General features: G+C 42.6%; 1 protein-coding gene across 3 annotated transcripts in view; it reads right to left on the reverse strand.

The window, feature by feature from the left end:
• The window catches only part of scn4ab (sodium channel, voltage-gated, type IV, alpha, b), a 28,493-nt gene extending 11,249 nt beyond the window's left edge, over nucleotides 1–17,244 (reverse strand). Inside the window, exons 1-17 of one of the 3 annotated variants that reach the window (XM_068725666.1) lie at nucleotides 17,204–17,244; nucleotides 10,158–10,341; nucleotides 9,417–9,554; nucleotides 8,557–8,675; nucleotides 8,351–8,440; nucleotides 7,276–7,404; nucleotides 6,477–6,568; nucleotides 6,044–6,322; nucleotides 4,373–4,436; nucleotides 4,150–4,291; nucleotides 3,676–3,876; nucleotides 3,507–3,597; nucleotides 1,925–2,163; nucleotides 1,481–1,552; nucleotides 1,230–1,331; nucleotides 783–1,139; nucleotides 1–69 (exon numbers count right to left, since the gene is read on the reverse strand). The exon at nucleotides 1–69 is cut by the window's left edge and continues 127 nt beyond it. In XM_068725666.1, the coding sequence (XP_068581767.1) occupies nucleotides 1–69; nucleotides 783–1,139; nucleotides 1,230–1,331; nucleotides 1,481–1,552; nucleotides 1,925–2,163; nucleotides 3,507–3,597; nucleotides 3,676–3,876; nucleotides 4,150–4,291; nucleotides 4,373–4,436; nucleotides 6,044–6,322; nucleotides 6,477–6,568; nucleotides 7,276–7,404; nucleotides 8,351–8,440; nucleotides 8,557–8,675; nucleotides 9,417–9,554; nucleotides 10,158–10,289 (2,316 nt within the window). In that variant the 5' untranslated portion in view covers nucleotides 10,290–10,341; nucleotides 17,204–17,244. Of the gene's footprint in view, nucleotides 70–782; nucleotides 1,140–1,229; nucleotides 1,332–1,480; nucleotides 1,553–1,924; nucleotides 2,164–3,506; nucleotides 3,601–3,675; nucleotides 3,877–4,149; nucleotides 4,437–5,422; nucleotides 5,448–6,043; nucleotides 6,323–6,476; nucleotides 6,569–7,275; nucleotides 7,405–8,350; nucleotides 8,441–8,556; nucleotides 8,676–9,416; nucleotides 9,555–10,157; nucleotides 10,342–17,203 lie in introns of those variants that run through there. The other 2 variants (XM_068725665.1, XM_068725667.1) reach the window with 2 other exon arrangements.
• Nucleotides 17,245–17,566: the final 322 nt, after the last annotated feature.

The following is a 17,566-nucleotide window of genomic DNA, read 5'->3' on the forward strand; positions in this document are numbered from 1 at the left end:
TTCTTCTGGAGCCGCAAGATTGTCACCGCTGAATGAGCTCAGCAACAAGGCCAGGAACAGATTCAGGACCTGAAACAAGATCAGAAACAGATGAAACAGATTCAAGACCAGGAACAGATTCAGGACCTGAAACAAGATCAGTAACAGAGGAATCCTCTACTGGACTCTATGGGTTATACTCTCCTCATTGAACATTTTAATAAGCGTAGCCGGCAGTCAGGAAGTGCCTACCTGAATATATGTGGACCCCACAGTATAAACGGCTACGCCTGTGCTTTTAGAACTAGGGTTACAATATCGTAACCTTCGTTCTAACTCACACAGTCTGCACCCTCTACTGGCCTCTATGGGTACAGTGGATGGGTACAGCGGATAGGTTAGGGTTATAGACTTTATTATAGTCGTCATTATACAATTACATATACATGAAATTTGCATTACCTCTGCATTTAACCCATCCCTAGCATATTGGGAGCGGTGGGCTGCCGAGAAGTGCTCGGGGAGCAGTTAGGGGATCAGTGTCTTGCTCAGGGACACTTCGGCACAGGACACGTAGCAGCTGAGGATTGAACTGCGGTTGCCGGTTGACCCTCTCTACCAAATGAGCCACGGCCGCCCTATATACTGAGGGGTCCGCAGGTATTCGGGTTGGCATGTCCTGATTGTCTGGCTACATTTATTCATAATTTCAGTAACTGAAGGTCTGCTAGTGATTGGAGGAGAGTGTTACCCGTAGAGTCCAGTAAAGGTCAAAGAGTATCTTTGTGCCTACAGGGACTCACCACTAGGTTTCCGATGACGAGGACCATCATGAAGACAATCAGACACATGGTCTGACCTGAGACCTCCATGCAGTCCCACATGGTCTCAATCCACTCTCCACACAGGACCCTGAAAATGATGAGGAAGGCGTGGAAGAAGTCGAACATGTGCCAACGGGGAAGTTCACAGTCGAGTGCGATGCGACAGACGCAGTCTTTGTAGTTCTTCCCGAACAGCTGCATGCCGACGACGGCGAAGATGAAGACGATGATGGCCAGGACCAGAGTCAGGTTCCCCAGAGCACCCACCGAGTTCCCAATGATCTTTATCAACATGTTGAGGGTCGGCCACGACTTGGCCAACTTAAACACTCGCATCTAGACATGAGACAGGCAGGGAGACAGGTGAGAAGACAGACAGGTAGACAGACAAGTAGACAGTAATTTGAGTGATGAGTTCACACCAACCAATCGGAAGGAGCGCAGCACAGACAGGCCCTGAACGTTAGCCAATCCCAGCTCCACCAGACTCATGGTGACGATGATGCTATCAAAGATGTTCCAGCCCACCTGCAGCCATGGCAACAGAACAATGACAGACACATGTTACCATGGCAACAGCTGTCATGAGGCGAAGGAAAGATGTGAATGAGGATTCTCAAGACTTCAAGTCATGGTGCTGGTTAGAGAACCACCAGTCAACAAACAGGAAGTCTGACCTGGAAGTAGTAGTATGGGTCCATGGCCAGAAGTTTGAGGACCATCTCAGCTGTGAAGATCCCTGTGAAGACCTGAGGGGGGGCAGAGGTCAGCAGAAGAAACTATTAAATGAATGGGGTTCGACACATGTTGGAGGTTTACAGCTGACGGCTCAAATAAAGGGAAGCTGGCCGCTTTGGATTCTCAGCTGACAGAACTTTTGAGTGACAATATTTAAAAATAGAAAAACATTTTTTTGTTTAAGATCTTTTCAATAATTGCAGAATTGAAATGGTCAGCCATGAAGTAGGCAGCTCTGACTCCCTCTGGATGCCTCAGTGAAGCGAATCAATCATCAATCCTCATGTTCAGCTAGTGAGGCTTCCAGCTATATGACACAGTATGAAGTGTGACATCTCCTCTTCTTCTTTCAACCAACTCTCTGACTATTCCTCATCACTGACCAGATTTCCGATGCTCAGAAGCTCCTCGAACTCCTCGGTCATCGGGTAATGCTCCATGGCCATGAAGACGGTGTTGAGGACGATACAGATGGTGATTCCCAGGTCAACGAACGGGTCCATGACGAAGATGTAGAGGTACCGTTTGATCCACCGCCAGCAGCCACAACAGTTCCACTTCAGGAAGATGTCAGCAAAGACGTACCAACACGGAGGACACGGTCTCTGGTCCTCTGCAAAGTCTGAAACACACAGCGGGTTAGAGATGAGAGACAGACAGGTGACATTCACGGGTTAGGGTTAGGTTCATGTGTGTACATGTATGTGTGTACATGTATGTGTGTATATGTATGTGTGTATATGTATGTGTGTACATATGTGTGTACATGTATGTGTGTATATGTATGTGTGTACATATGTGTGTACATGTATGTGTGTATATGTCGGTGTGTACATATGTGTGTATATGTATGTGAGTATATGTATGTGTGTACATATGTGTGTACATGTATGTGTGTATATGTCTGTGTGTACATGTATGTGTGTACATGTATGTGTGTATATGTACATGTGTACGTCTGTGTGTATATGTACGTGTGTACATGTAGGTGTGTATATGTCAGTGTGTACATGTATGCGTGTATATGTACGTGTGTATGTCTGTGTGTATATGTACGTGTGTACATGTATGTGTGTATATGTCAGTGTGTACACGTATGTGTGTATATGTTTGTGTGTATATGTATGTGTGTATATGTCTGTGTTTACATGAATGTGTGTATATGTACGTGTGTACATGTATATGTGTACATGTATGTGTGTACACGTATGTGTGTACATGTATGTGTGTACATGTATGTGTGTATATGTCTGTGTGTACATATATGTGTGCATATTTACGTGTGTACATATGTATGTACATGTATGTGTGTATATGTATGTGTGTACGTCTGTGTGTACATGTATGCGTGTATCTTCAATGGCAGTGTGTACATGTCTGTGTGTACATGTATGTGTGAACATGTATGTGTGTACCTTCAATGGCAGTGTGTACATGTATGTGTGTACATGTCTGTGTACATGTCTGTGTGTACATGTATGTGTGTACATGTCTGTGTGTACATGTATGTGTGTACATGTATGTGTGTATATGTACGTCTGTGTGTACATTTCTGTGTGTACATGTATGTGTGTATATGTCTGTGTGTACCTTCAATGGTAATGTGTACATGTATATGTGTACATGTATGTGTGTACATGTCTGTGTGTACATGTATGTGTATATGTCTGTGTGTACATGTATGTGTGTATATGTACGTCTGTGTGTACATGTCTGTGTGTACATGTATGTGTGTATATGTCTGTGTGTACCTTCAATGGTAATGTGTACATGTATGTGTGTACATGTATGTGTGTAAATGTCTGTGTGTACATGTATGTGTGTACATGTATGTGTGTACCTTTAATGGCAGTGTGTACATGTATGTGTACATGTATGTGTACATGTATGTGTACATGTCTGTGTGTACACATCTGTGTGTGTATGTCTGTGTGTACATGTATGTGTGTACATGTATGTGTGTACCTTCAATGGCAGTGTGTTCTTGCTCATGGCCCTTTATTTCTGCAGATGAATTCTTCTTCTGTGGTGTTGTACCTTGTTCCCTGCAGGCCGCCTGCTGTAACAACAAGCAGAATAAATGTTGAGTGTGTTTTCACTGTCAGCTGATTGAATGTAGTTCATCATGTCAGACCTCCTCCTCTCTCGTCTTCAGCATCTCCAGGATCTGAGCATACTCCTCCTCCTTCTGTTTGGCCTCGGCCATCGTGGCTTCATTCTGCTCGGCGTACGCCATGGCGACTACGGCGAGGATGAGGTTAATGAGGTAGAAGGAGCCGAGGAAGATGACGACCACGAAGAAGATCATGTAGGTTTTACCGGCTGCTCGCAGTGTCTGCAGTCAGACAGGTGGATGAGAGACAGACAGGTGAGGGACAGACAGGTGAAATAAATCAAACTGCTTCTGTTCATTTCCTGCTCTCTGATTGGTTGTCTGTCCAAACTGTCCACACAATGAGAGCAGATTTATTCCCACAAGGTTCACTCTCTAACAAAAAAGTAATGAAACTAACAAATCAACACAATGTGAGTGAAAGTCAAAGACTAGTTAGTACTGTGACCAGTTAGTCCTGGAACCCGTTAGTACTGGGTCCAGTCCCTTACTGACCAGCTGGAACAGGTTCTCCCAGAAGTCCTGAGTCATCAGTCTGAACAGAGACAGGAACGCCCAACCAAACGAGTCATAGCTTGTGTATCCGTAGTTTGGGTTTCTCCCCACCTTCAGACAGACGTAACCCTCAGGACAGACCCTGAACACATCACCATCTTCATCATCATCACTATCGGTATTATTATTGTTGATCATTGATCATTGATTGTTGTGAACTCACCCGGCATCAGAGCTGTTTCCACACAGCAGAGCATCAAGCTGACCTGGCTGGTAGTAGTAGTTCTCTATCAGACAGACAGGCAGACAGACAGGGAGACAGACAGGCAGACGGACAGAGAGAGAGACAGAGTCTGTCTCAACATATGTAGATGTCTACAGGATTGGACAGATTGGACTCTGTCAAATCAAGTTATGAAGGTTACAATATTGTAACCCTGGTTCTATAAGCACAGATGAAGCCCTTCATTCGACGCTTTGGGTAATAATGTCCTTCAATCACAAGCACACATTCACCCACTGGAAATAAGAACAATTCAATTAAACTTTATTTGTATAGTTTTTATATTTAAAACCTGTAAAACAGACCAAACCCTCCAATCACACTCTTTAGTTAAAACGATTCAACAGCAAAGTAACATGAAGCTATTGACATGTTAGTAGTAGCAACAGTTGTATTAGTACCTTGAACAGACGTTATTGTAGTTATTAATGAGTTATTGTAGTTTTAGTGGTAAGATAAGATAAGAGATAAGATAATCCTTTATTAGTCCCGCAGTGGGGACATTTACAGGATCATAGCAGCAAAGTGGACACAAGATACAGAGTAAAACAACAAGAGCAGCAAGTATTATAAATAAGTAATACACATTAAAGAGTATCAACTAAGTAAAATGTACGAAAATACACAATTACTAAATATAGCTAAAAAATAAAAATAAAAATATTATATATACAGACAGAGAATTTAGTAGTAGTAGTAGTAGTATTTGTACCATGGAGAGGTTGTCGATGAGGTATTGTAGTATTAGTGGTAGTAGTAGTAATAGTATTTGTACCATGGAGAGGTCGTCGATGAGGTATTGTAGTATTAGTAGTAGTAATATTTGTATCATACCTGGGTTGTTGATGTACTTGTAGTATTAATATTAGTAGTATTTGTATCATACCTGGGTTGTTGATGTACTTGTAGTATCAATAGTAGTAGTATTTGTATCATAACTGGGTTGTTGATGTACTTGGAGTATTAATAGTAGTAGTATCTGTATCATACCTGGGTTGTTGATGTACTTGGAGTATTAATAGTAGTAGTATTTGTATCATACCTGGGTTGTTGATGTACTTGGAGTATTAATAGTAGTAGTATTTGTATCATACCTGGGTTGTTGATATACTTGGAGTATTAATAGTAGTAGTATTTGTATCATACCTGGGTTGTTGATGTACTTGGAGTATTAATAGTAGTAGTATTTGTATCATACCTGGGTTGTTGATGTACTTGGAGTATTAATAGTAGTAGTATTTGTATCATACCTGGGTTGTTGATGTACTTGTAGTATTAATAGTAGTAGTATTTGTATTTTACCTGGGTTGTTGATGTACATGGAGTATTAATAGTAGTAGTATTTGTATCATACCTGGGTTGTTGATGTACTTGGTGTATTAATAGTAGTAGTATTTGTATCATACCTGGGTTGTTGATATACTTGGAGTATTAATAGTAGTAGTATTTGTATCATACCTGGGTTGTTGATATACTTGGAGTATTAATAGTAGTAGTATTTGTATCATACCTGGGTTGTTGATGTACTTGGAGTATTAATAGTAGTAGTATTTGTATCATATCTGGGTTGATGGACTTGTAGTATTAATAGTAGTAGTATTTGTATCATACCTGGGTTGTTGATGTACTTGGAGTAATCAAAGCCACTGCTCCCTGTATTGTTGCTTTGGGTGTCGTTGCCATGGTAACCAGTACCGAAGTCAGACGTGTTGTTAGATGTGTTGTTGTCGAGCAACAGCGGTGGTATCAGAACACATTTCTGACGCAGGTTTCCCATGAAGAGCTGCAGACCAATCAGAGCGAAGACGCTGAGGCAGAACACCGTCAGAATCATGACATCAGCCAGCTTCTTCACTGATTGGATGAGAGCTCCGACAATCGTCTTCAGACCTGATGGGTGGAGGGGTGGGGCATTAAAAACTGACCGACCAATCAAAATCATAAACACACACACGCACGCACGCACGCACGCACGCACGCACGCACGCACGCACACACACACACACACACACACACACACACACACACACACACACACACTGACCAGGGATGACTGTGATGGTCTTCAGAGCTCGAAGAACTCTGAACGTTCTCAGCACAGAAACATTTCCCAAATCTACAAACTCTGTCAGGTATCTGAAACACAGAAAGACAAAGCCATCACCATCATCGTCACCATCATAGACAAAAATCTCAAATCCAAGCAGACGACTTTTAGATTAAAAAGTTGATCTTAACTTTTTAAATGGAAATACTCATCTTTTAACCGTAGCTTCTTTTTAAAGTAGTAATAAAGCATTTGTAAAGTCAATTAAAGCGATGAATAACAATAATAATGATAATGATGGTAACTATAATAACAACATAAACAACAACAATAATAATGATGTGTATTATTGTGCATGAAGTATGGGTATTATTGTGTATAAAGTATGTGTATTATTGTGTATAAAGTATTTGTATTATTGTGTATAAAGTATGTGTATTATTGTGTTTGAAGTGTGTGTATTATTGTGTATAAAGTATGTGTATTATTGTGTTTGAAGTATGTCTGTTATTGTGTATAAAGTATGTGTATTATTGTGTTTGAAGTGTGTGTATTATTGTGTATAAAGTATGTGTATTATTGTGTATAAAGTATGTGTATTATTGTGTTTGAAGTGTGTGTATTATTGTGTATAAAGTATGTGTATTATTGTGTTTGAAGTAGGTGTATTATTGTGCGTAGAGTATGTGTATTATTGTGTTTGAAGTGTGTGTATTATTGTGTATAAAGTATGTGTATTATTGTGTTTGAAGTAGGTGTATTATTGTGCGTAGAGTATGTGTATTATGAGTATTACGCCATGCTGATGACCATGAAGTCCAACCAGTTCCAGGGGTCTTTCAGGAAGGTGAACCCACCAACACAGAACCCTCTGGACACAACTTTGATCGTTGCTTCAAATGTGTAGATGAACGTAAACACGTATCTGTTTAACGACAGAAAAATATGTCAGACATTGACATAAAAAAAGAAAAGGCAGCAATCAACACACATTTATAATTAAGTAACTTATAATACAAATAACATCCTAATGGTGTTTTTATGAAGCCTGCACAGTTGTAGCGCTAAACTATTACCACTGATAAGCCTCTACTGATGGGACGTCCTGTAGCGCCCCCCCTCAGGACAAACAGTGTAGCGCCCCCCCTCAGGACAAACACAGTGTAACGCCCCCCTCAGGACAAACACAGTGTAACGCCCCCCCTCAGGACAAACACAGTGTAACGCCCCCCTCAGGACAAACACAGTGTAACGCCCCCCCTCAGGACAAACACAGTGTAGCGCCCCCCCTCAGAACAAACACAGTGTAACGCCCCCCCTCAGGACAAACACAGTGTAACGCCCCCCCTCAGGACAAACAGTGTAGTGCCCCCCCTCAGAACAAACACAGTGTAACGCCCCCCCTCAGGACAAACACAGTGTAACGCCCCCCCTCAGGACAAACAGTGTAGTGCCCCCCCTCAGAACAAACACAGTGTAACGCCCCCCCTCAGGACAAACACAGTGTAACGCCCCCCCTCAGAACACTCTGTGTTCATGTTGGTAAGAGCTGCTACACATTTAATTGACTCTTTCTAAATAACATTCTGGTTTTGTCAAACTGAGTTTTTACAAACAAATCAAGAGGAACAAAAAGGACGTCACCTGGCGGACGCCGAGGTCACTGATTGGACAGTTTTGATGATGTCATTCAGCATCGTCAGAGTTTCATGGACCCATAGAGGAAACTCTGATGCGTTTCATTATTACCCACCGCTGCTGTGTGTATATTTATGTGTATTCTCATGTGCATTTGTGTATGTGTGTGTGTGTGTGTGTGTGTGTGTGTGTGTGTGTGTGTGTGTGTGTATACTTTGTGTGTGTTGACTCACTCCACAGTTTTGCTCCACGCTGGAGGATCACTCAGAGTCATGAACGCACAGTTGGCCAGAATCGTTACCATGATGAACAAACTGAATAAAGTTTTTAAGGTTTTAAGGAACAAAAAACATCATCAGCTGATCGTTTAGCAATCACATGCAAATCAAAGCTAACCGGCCAATGAGGGAGAAGCACAGTGTGACATCATGAAGGATATGAGTGAATGAGGATCTTGATGGCGACGGTCCTCAGCGGGTTGAACGGACTCAGCAGGTAACACGCCGACTCAGCATTAAACCTGTAAATGACGTTTCCTTTACCGAGTACGATGAACGTCTGCAGAGAGACAAACAGAGACAGACAGGTAAGGGAGACAGAGAGAGACAGACAGACCATTCAGGGGGACAGACAGGTAAGAGAGACAAAGAGAGACAGACAGGTAAGAGAGACAGAGAGAGACAGACAGGTCAGAGAGACAGAGAGAGACAGACAGGTAAGAGAGACAGAGAGAGACAGATAGGTCAGAGAGACAGAGAGAGACAGATAGGTCAGAGAGACAGAGAGAGACAGACAGACCATTCAGGGAGACAGACAGGTCAGAGAGACAGACAGGTAAGAGAGACACTCAGGTCAGAGAGACAGACAGGTAAGAGAGACACTCAGGTCAGAAAGACAGACAGACAGGTAAGAGAGACAGACAGGTCAGAGAGACAGACAGACCGCTCAGGGGGACAGATAGGTCAGAGAGACAGACAGGTAAGAGAGACACTCAGGTCAGAGAGACACTCAGGTCAGAGAGACAGACAGGTAAGAGAGACACTCAGGTCAGAGAGACACTCAGGTCAGAGAGACAGACAGGTCAGAGAGACAGACAGGTATACTGATTCATTACATTACTTAGCTGATGATTGAAACCTTCACTGAGACAAACAATCTAAAAATTAATCAATGATCAGATTTACTTTCTAATGTGACTTCTGGAGCTGAAGCTGAGAATAAATTGATTGATTTATTGATTGATACTGATCAGTCTCCGGGTCACAGGGAATATCATTTGTCAAAGAGAAAGAGAGAGACCTTCTGTGATTGGTAGAAGGGATCCAGCTCCTCTAATGGGGTGTTGAGAAGCCCAGGGGGCGGGTCTCCGTAGATGAATGGGAGGGGCTTCCCGGCCTCCAGGTCACTGGCTGGTTTAGGAAGATCTTCCTCCGCTATCTGTCAATCAGACACACAACTTCAACTTTCTTTCATTCATACAATTTTTAAATTGTGATCGACCCTTTGCTAAGCCCCGCCCCCTGCTGATACTCCATCAATCTACGTTACCATGGAGTCCACACTGTTACTAACTGCACTCCCTGAATAAATGGTATCTAATGTTTGAAAAATCATTAAAAAGCAGCACGTGTATACATTTAGTATACCTTCTAGCGTAGCATAGACAAACTAATACATCCCGTCTCCAATGTTAGCTCTACAGGCCATCTTATTTACTATGTTAGCTCTACAGGTCATTTGTGTTATTTACTATGTTAGCTCTACAGGTCATCTGTGTTATTTACTATGTTAGCTCTACAGGTTGTTTTGTAGAAACGTATCGTTCTATAACGAGCTCCAAATCCACAAAACCATCCAGAAAATGGAATCTGAACTTCTTGCATGAGAGTCTTTGGAGCCCGATAGTTGTCATGACATGATTGGCCGATCTGCATTTGAGTGCGGAACTTGAAGGGTTAATTGATTACTTATTCTCAGTGAATTAATTGCTCGTTTTCAGTGTATTGATTAATTGTAACTGATAGCTGATGTTTTTTGTACCTCTATGTTCTTCTCCTTCCTCCTCTGCCGCTCCTTCTCCTCAACCTCATATCGTCGCTGGAGTTCCTCCAGCGAGGACGGCGTGAAGCGTTTGAAGACCTCCGAACCAACAGGGGGCAGCAGAGGCGCCATCCTGGCATCATGTGGCGCTGCTTGAGCTCCACGGTCTTCTAGCAATACTCTCCTGTAGGAGAAGAGAGGGGATGATGCCACTTTGTGAAGTAATCACCAAATGCAATCTATTGTTTATTTGTACGTGGACACTTTATTTGTGTTGCTCAGGATGCAAACAATGGCAACGGAAAGTCAATTGATGATGGACACACAAATTGAGCCCATCCATGTGACTATGCAATGATCATAACTAGTGACTTTGTATTAAATTCATATATATATATATATATATATATATATATATATATATATATATATATATATATATATATATATATATACACACAGTCCTGTTTATCTTTATGACAACATAAAATACAACAAATTAGTGCTCATTGTTGAAATAAAATATTGAATTAATAAATTGACGACAGAAGCAGTTTGAACTTGTAAACATGAACTGAATTGAATGTAGAAACATTCAAGATAAAACATAAATAATGGGGGAATGTTTTTAATGAATGTGGTTTGAAGAACTGTGAACGGCAGAAAGTTTGATCATCTTATAAAACTACAATAACAAAAGTAACAATGACGGTTATAGAGTCCAGCCGTGGATTATTCAGCTGTGTGCGATGCCACGTTTGTTCATGTGTGAAAAGAAAAGTCTTCCACAAAGGAGAGGCCAGTGTGTCCTCTTATAGCTCCTCCACAAAGGAGAGACCAGTGTGTCCTCTTATAGCTCCTCCACAAAGGAGGGACCAGTGTGTCCTCTTATAGCTCCTCCACAAAGGAGAGACCAGTGTGTCCTCTTATAGCTCTTCCATAAAGGAGAGACCAGTGTGTCCTCTTATAGCTCCTCTACAAAGGAGAGACCAGTGTGTCCTCTTATAGCTCCTCCACAAAGGAGGGACCAGTGTGTCCTCTTATAGCTCCTCCATAAAGGAGAGACCAGTGTGTCCTCTTATAGCTCCTCTACAAAGGAGAGACCAGTGTGTCCTCTTATAGCTCCTCCACAAAGGAGGGACCAGTGTGTCCTCTTATAGCTCCTCTACAAAGGAGGGACCAGTGTGTCCTCTTATAGCTCCTCTACAAAGGAGAGACCAGTGTGTCCTCTTATAGCTCCTCCACAAAGGAGAGACCAGTGTGTTCTTTTATAGCTCCTCTACAAAGGAGAGACCAGTGTTTCCGGTTTCCTCTTATAGCTCCCTGCTCCTCCAGATGCTTTGCAGAAATCAGGACGCACTTCAAGATGGAGGAGAGAGATCGATTTCTGGGTCACAAGCTGGAGGATCGTCATCGAGACATTGAGGAGACAAAACATGGTGAAGTGAAACAGTCAACTGGGATCTGTCTGGCTGTCTGTCTGTCTGCCTTGTTTTTGTTTTGAACCTCACACACACATCTGTGATTGGTCCTCACATCTTAACGAGTCACTTTAATCACATTACATTACTGTCATTTAGCAGACGCTTTTATCGAAAGCGACTTACAATAAGTGTTTTCAACATTGGCAATCAAAAGAACTACTAGTCACCAAAAGTCATAAGTACATTTCCTTTAAACAAACATCAAACAGCATGAAGCAGAGAGAAGTACACAAACAAACTAGTATGAATACAATAAGTGCTGAGTGGAAGGCTCAGGGTAGTACTTCCTGCCTGATTAAAGATGGGCAGCGACTCTGCTGTCCTGACGTCAGTGAGGAGTTCATTACACCACTGTGGGGCCAGGACAGAAAACAGCTGTGACCGGGTCGATCGGCCGCAGAGACCTCTGAGCAAAGTGGTCGGGCGGGGGTGTGAGACTTGACCATGGCCTGGAGATAGAAAGGAGCTGTTCCTTTCACTGCCCTGTAGGCTAGCACCAGAGTCTTAAACTGGATGAGCTCTTACAGGGAGCCAGTGTAGAGAACGGAGAAAGGAAGTTGTGTGGGAGAACTTGGGGCGATTGAACACCAGGCGAGCTGCAGCTTTCTGGACAAGCTCCAGAGGTCTGATGGCCGACGCCGGGGCTCCGGCGAGTAGAGAGTGGCAGTAGTCCAGGCGGGAGATGACAAGAGCCTGGATGAGAACCTGCTCCGTCTCGTCAGTGAGGAAGAGGAGAATCCTCCTGATGTTGTAGAGCAGGAATCTGCAGGACCGTGTAACGGATGAAACGTTTGCTGAGAATGACAGTTGGTCATCCAGGGTCACCACAGTATCTTCAATGGTAATGGACAGGTCTCGGTGCGGGCAACCCTTCCCCGGGAGGAACAGTAGCTCGATTTTGTCCAGGTTGAGCTTGAGGTGGTGTGTCGTCGTCCACTTCGAGATGTCAGCCAAGCCTGCAGCGATGCGTGTCTCCACTTGAGTGTTACCGGGGGAAAATGACAAGACCAGCTGGGTGTCATCGGCATAACAGTGGTAAGAGAAGAGAAGGGGGCCCAGAACTGAACCTTGTGGAACCCCCATAGTCAGCATGCGTGGTTCCGACACGGCACCCCTCCCCCCCACACCTCCATGTCACCTGGTAGGATCAGGTAGGATGCAAACAGGGAGAGTGCAGAGCCTGAGACGCCCATCCCCTCGAGGGTGGAGAGGAGGATCTGATGGTTCACAATGTCAAACGCCGCAGACAGGTCCAGGAGAATCAGGACAGAGGAGAGAGAGTTCGCTCTCGCGGCGTGAAGCAACTCTGTCACCGCAAGGAGGGTTTGTCTCAGTCGAGTGACCCACCTTGAACCCGGACTGGTGGGGGTCCAAGAGGATGTTCAGGTGGAGATATGAATTTGTTTGATTTGATAATTGATTTCATATTTGTTGATCTTTAGTTCAGTTTAATTACATCCATCAATGTATACATTCATCAGAAAATAAACTGAATGACAGTCAGTTTGATTGCCGATCAGACACACAGCTGCTCCAAGAAATAAACACGCACACATTCTTTCACACACACACACACACACACACACACACACACACTCTCTCACACACAGGCTCACACACATACACACACACTCTCACTCACACACACACACACACACACACACACACACACACACACATGTACACACAGTCTCTGGTGTCTTCATCGTTGCCAGGGTTGACCCCACCCTTGCGTTGCCATGGCAGCAGCAGCTGTTGCGAGTCATCAGTTTGACCCTCTGGTGTAAAGTTGCAGTCGCTACGATGACCCAGCTCATTCCAACACACACACACACACACACACACACACACACACACACACACACGTTTACTAAGGGAACTTTTGGGGACATTGCATAGACTTCCATTAATTTCCTGGAAACTTACTGTAAGTGTGAAAAGTGTCACAGAGCTAAAGTCATAAACAAACTCTTTTGGGGTTGTAATAACTGGAAGAGCTGGAGAATCACTTCTGTACACGACTGACTGACATGAAACATGGAAGTCTAAACTGTAAAAACACACGAAAAGTTCAAAACAAACTCATAGAAATGGTAAATGTAACGTGTTCCAACGCCACGTGTCATTTACCCATTAACACCCATTCATCCCCATTAACACCCATTCATCCCCATTAACACCCATTGACAACACCCAGTAACACCCATTAACACTCATTCATACCCATTAACACTCATTCATACCCATTAACACCCATTCATACTCATTAACACCCAGTCATAACCATTAACATCCAGTCATACCCATTAAGACCAATTCATACCCATTCATACCCATTCACACACCCATATTCACACACATTCATACCCATTCACACACATTCACACCCATTCATACTCATTAACACCCAGTCATACCCATTAAGACCCATTCATACCCATTCACACACCCATTCACACACATTCATACCCATTCACACACATTCATACCCATTAACACCCATTAACACTCTGATGGCACACAGGAGCTACTACGGGTTTAGTGTCGTCCTGAAAACCAAACAGACAGTTTTTTATCTAACTGTCTTCATCACAATGAATATTTTCACTCCAAAACAGATTATCTGTATTCTCACTGTTCGTTACACTCAGACAACAGAGTTCACCTGTCTGTCTGTCTGTCTGTCTGTCTGTCTGTCTGTCTGTCTGTCTGTCTGTCAGATCGGCTATCAGCTCAGTGACTCTGCTGGTTCCCACAAATATTAGGCTTCAGGCAGCTAAATACAGCCACACACACACACACACACACACACACACACACACACACACACACACACACACACACACACACACACACACACACACACACACACGAGAGGTTTTACAGCTGTCCCATACTGACTCCACGTCTCCACAGAGCAGCATCAGTGTTTCATTACTTTGACCAGAATACAGTAATCTTTTAAACTTCACTCACTTTACATTCACAACAGAACAGAAAATATTACATTCTGCTACATTTACATGTAAAGAAATGAAAACCCAAAATATATCCTGTTCAAATCTGATTTCAGTGTTGGAGGAAATAAAAGACTGAAAGACGAGAGAGGAGATAATGGATATGAATGTAATATCTACATATGTAAAGATAATGTGACAGCGTCTCTGGCTTCACTGGCTCCATGTAACATCTAGAATAGAATTTAAAATCCTTCTGCTCACCTACAAAACCCTGATTGGTCAGACACCATCATATCTTAAGGAGCTTATAGTACCGTATTACCCTACTAGAGAGCACCATCATATCGCTTATAGTACCATATTACCCTACTAGAGAGCACCATCATATCTTAAAGAGCTTATAGTACCATATTACCCTACTAGAGAGCACCATCATATATTAAGGAGCTTATAGTACCATATTGCCCTACTAGAGAGCACCATCATATCTTAAGGAGCTTATATAGTACCATATTACCCTACTACAGAGCTACGCTTCCTAAATTCAGGGTTACTTGTGGTTCCTAGAGTCTTATAACGTAGGACAGGAGCCAGAACCTTCAGTTATCAAGCTCCTCTTCTGTGGAACCAGCTTCCTGTTTCAGTCCCTTACCACATTTAAGAGTAGGCTTAAGACTTTCCTCTTTGATAACACTTGGGCTGACTCAGGTTTATAGTTTGGGCTGACTCAGGTTTATAGTTAGGGCTGGCTCAGGTTTATAGTTAGAACTGGCTCAGGTTTATAGTTAGGGCTGGCTCAGGTTTATAGTTAGAACTGACTCAGGTTTATAGTTAGGGCTGGCTCAGGTTTATAGTTAGGACTGGCTCAGATTTATAGTTAGGGCTGACTCAGATTTATAGTTAGAACTGGTTCAGATTTATAGTTAGAACTGGCTCAGATTTATAGTTAGGGCTGACTCAGGTTTATATTAAGGACTGGCTCAGGTGAAGGTGAATGCACCAGGATCAGGAAGTGACCCTTCAGACCCTGTCTTCCCTCTATCAGACCCCGTCTTCCCTCCATCAGACCCCGTCTTCCCTCCATCAGACCCCGTCTTCCCTCCATCAGACCCCGTCTTCCCTCCATTATACTCCACCTTCGCTTCATCAGACCCAGTCTTCTCTCCATTATACTAGCTAATCTACCTTCCATTGGGTACGATATGGACAGAATGCACGCCAAGAGCCTGGTGGAGAGGACTTTATCATTGCCGTGACTGAAACCTGGCTCCTTGAGGCTCTCATAGATTCTGTGGTGACTCTAGTCAGTCGAGTAAGAAGAGGGGCGGTGAAGTCTGCATCCACGTCCCCAACAGGTGGTGTAATAACACCAAAACATGGAGACGCTGGTCATCACAGCCCTTCTATGGGCTGTTTATATCCCACCAGCTGCGAACACCAAAGCAACAGCAAAACTAGTGGCTAAGCACACTAGCTCAATTCTGGCTAAATACCCCAAAGCCCATTTGAACAACTGCAGACTCAACGGTGGATGTCCCTATGAGGAAAGACGACATCCTGAACTTGTCAAAGCAAACATTACAGGTACGTTCAGCAAACCGGCACATCCTCTACTTGGTTTTGTAGACCACAATGTTGTAGTCCTGCTCCTATACTACGAAGTTGTTGTATAGGTTTATTTTCATACATACATACATACATATATATATACATACATATATATATATATATATATATATATATATATATATATATATATATATATATATATATATATATATATATTGTACATAGTCGTTAAATGTTTATGATTACATCTGTTCTACTTTTTTGTTTTTTGTTGTCCCTGTTTTTTTATATATTTCAATTTTTGTAGTTTATTTGTAAATTCTGTGTATGTATGTGGTGATCAATGAAAAACCGAAGTCAAACACCTTGTGCGTACGCGTACATGGCCAATAAAGACCTCAATAGTTTGAATGTAAAAAAAAAGATGTTAACTAGTCTAATGGAGCGCTGACCAAAGACAAAGGAGATGCAGAGTGTCATATCCATGGAAAAGAGATGGCAAACTGGTTTGTAATGAAGGATTTAAAACCACTAGTCACTCATGCTGGTTGATCATCTGTAAATACACAGTAGGGCGCTGATTCTACAGATTATTTTTATAACATTTTAGCCTCATGCTGCATTCACTCCAAATCTCACTTGAAACACATGAGTTGAAATTCGCGATTCAATGAACCATGGCACTAAGCTACTGTTGCTCTCGTGTGTCTCACTGATTAGAGACAGGTTTTCAATAAATGGATTGACATTGGTGGCTAAAACAAAGCTAGCTAACACTTTGGATAACGTTAGCTGGATGTGGCTAACTTTATCAAGCAAGTACCGCAGCGCTTTCTGTGATTACGAGTATGATGACAAACATCGACAGTAGTTTGTATGAAGTTGAGAGTGTAAAACTATTAATGACCGAAGCAAACGCATGAGACTCGTGAGCCAGATGAAGATCTTATATAAATACAACATATCTGAAGATACAACTGACTAAATATGAAACTAGAGAACCGTTAATGATGTTAGAAAACATGAGTCTTACTGTGTCCAGTAGCTGTTGGTTTGTTCACTGCTTTAAACTGGAGGTGTGTGTGTACGTGTGTATGTGTGAGTGTGAGTGTACGTGTGTGTGTGTGTGAGAGTGTACGTGTGTGTGTGTGTGTGTGTGTGTGTGTGAGAGTGTACGTGTGTATGTGTGTGTGTGTGTGTGAGTGTACGTGTGTGTGTGTGTATCCATCACTCACATGTCGTTCAGCCTCTTGTCTTTGTGATAACAGGCGCCACACAGAGTCTGAGACAAACTGCATTAATGTCACAGAGTCGTTTTTCACCACAAGATGGCTCCAGAGAAAATGTGAATTGATACAAATAGTAATCAGAGTACAAATTTAAAGCCAACAGGTAC

This window comes from Cebidichthys violaceus, unplaced genomic scaffold (assembly GCF_023349555.1).
Source record: "Cebidichthys violaceus isolate CVI_PGR_0920_01 unplaced genomic scaffold, fCebVio1.0.p SCAF_36, whole genome shotgun sequence".
Classification (NCBI taxonomy): Eukaryota; Metazoa; Chordata; class Actinopteri; order Perciformes; family Stichaeidae; genus Cebidichthys; species Cebidichthys violaceus.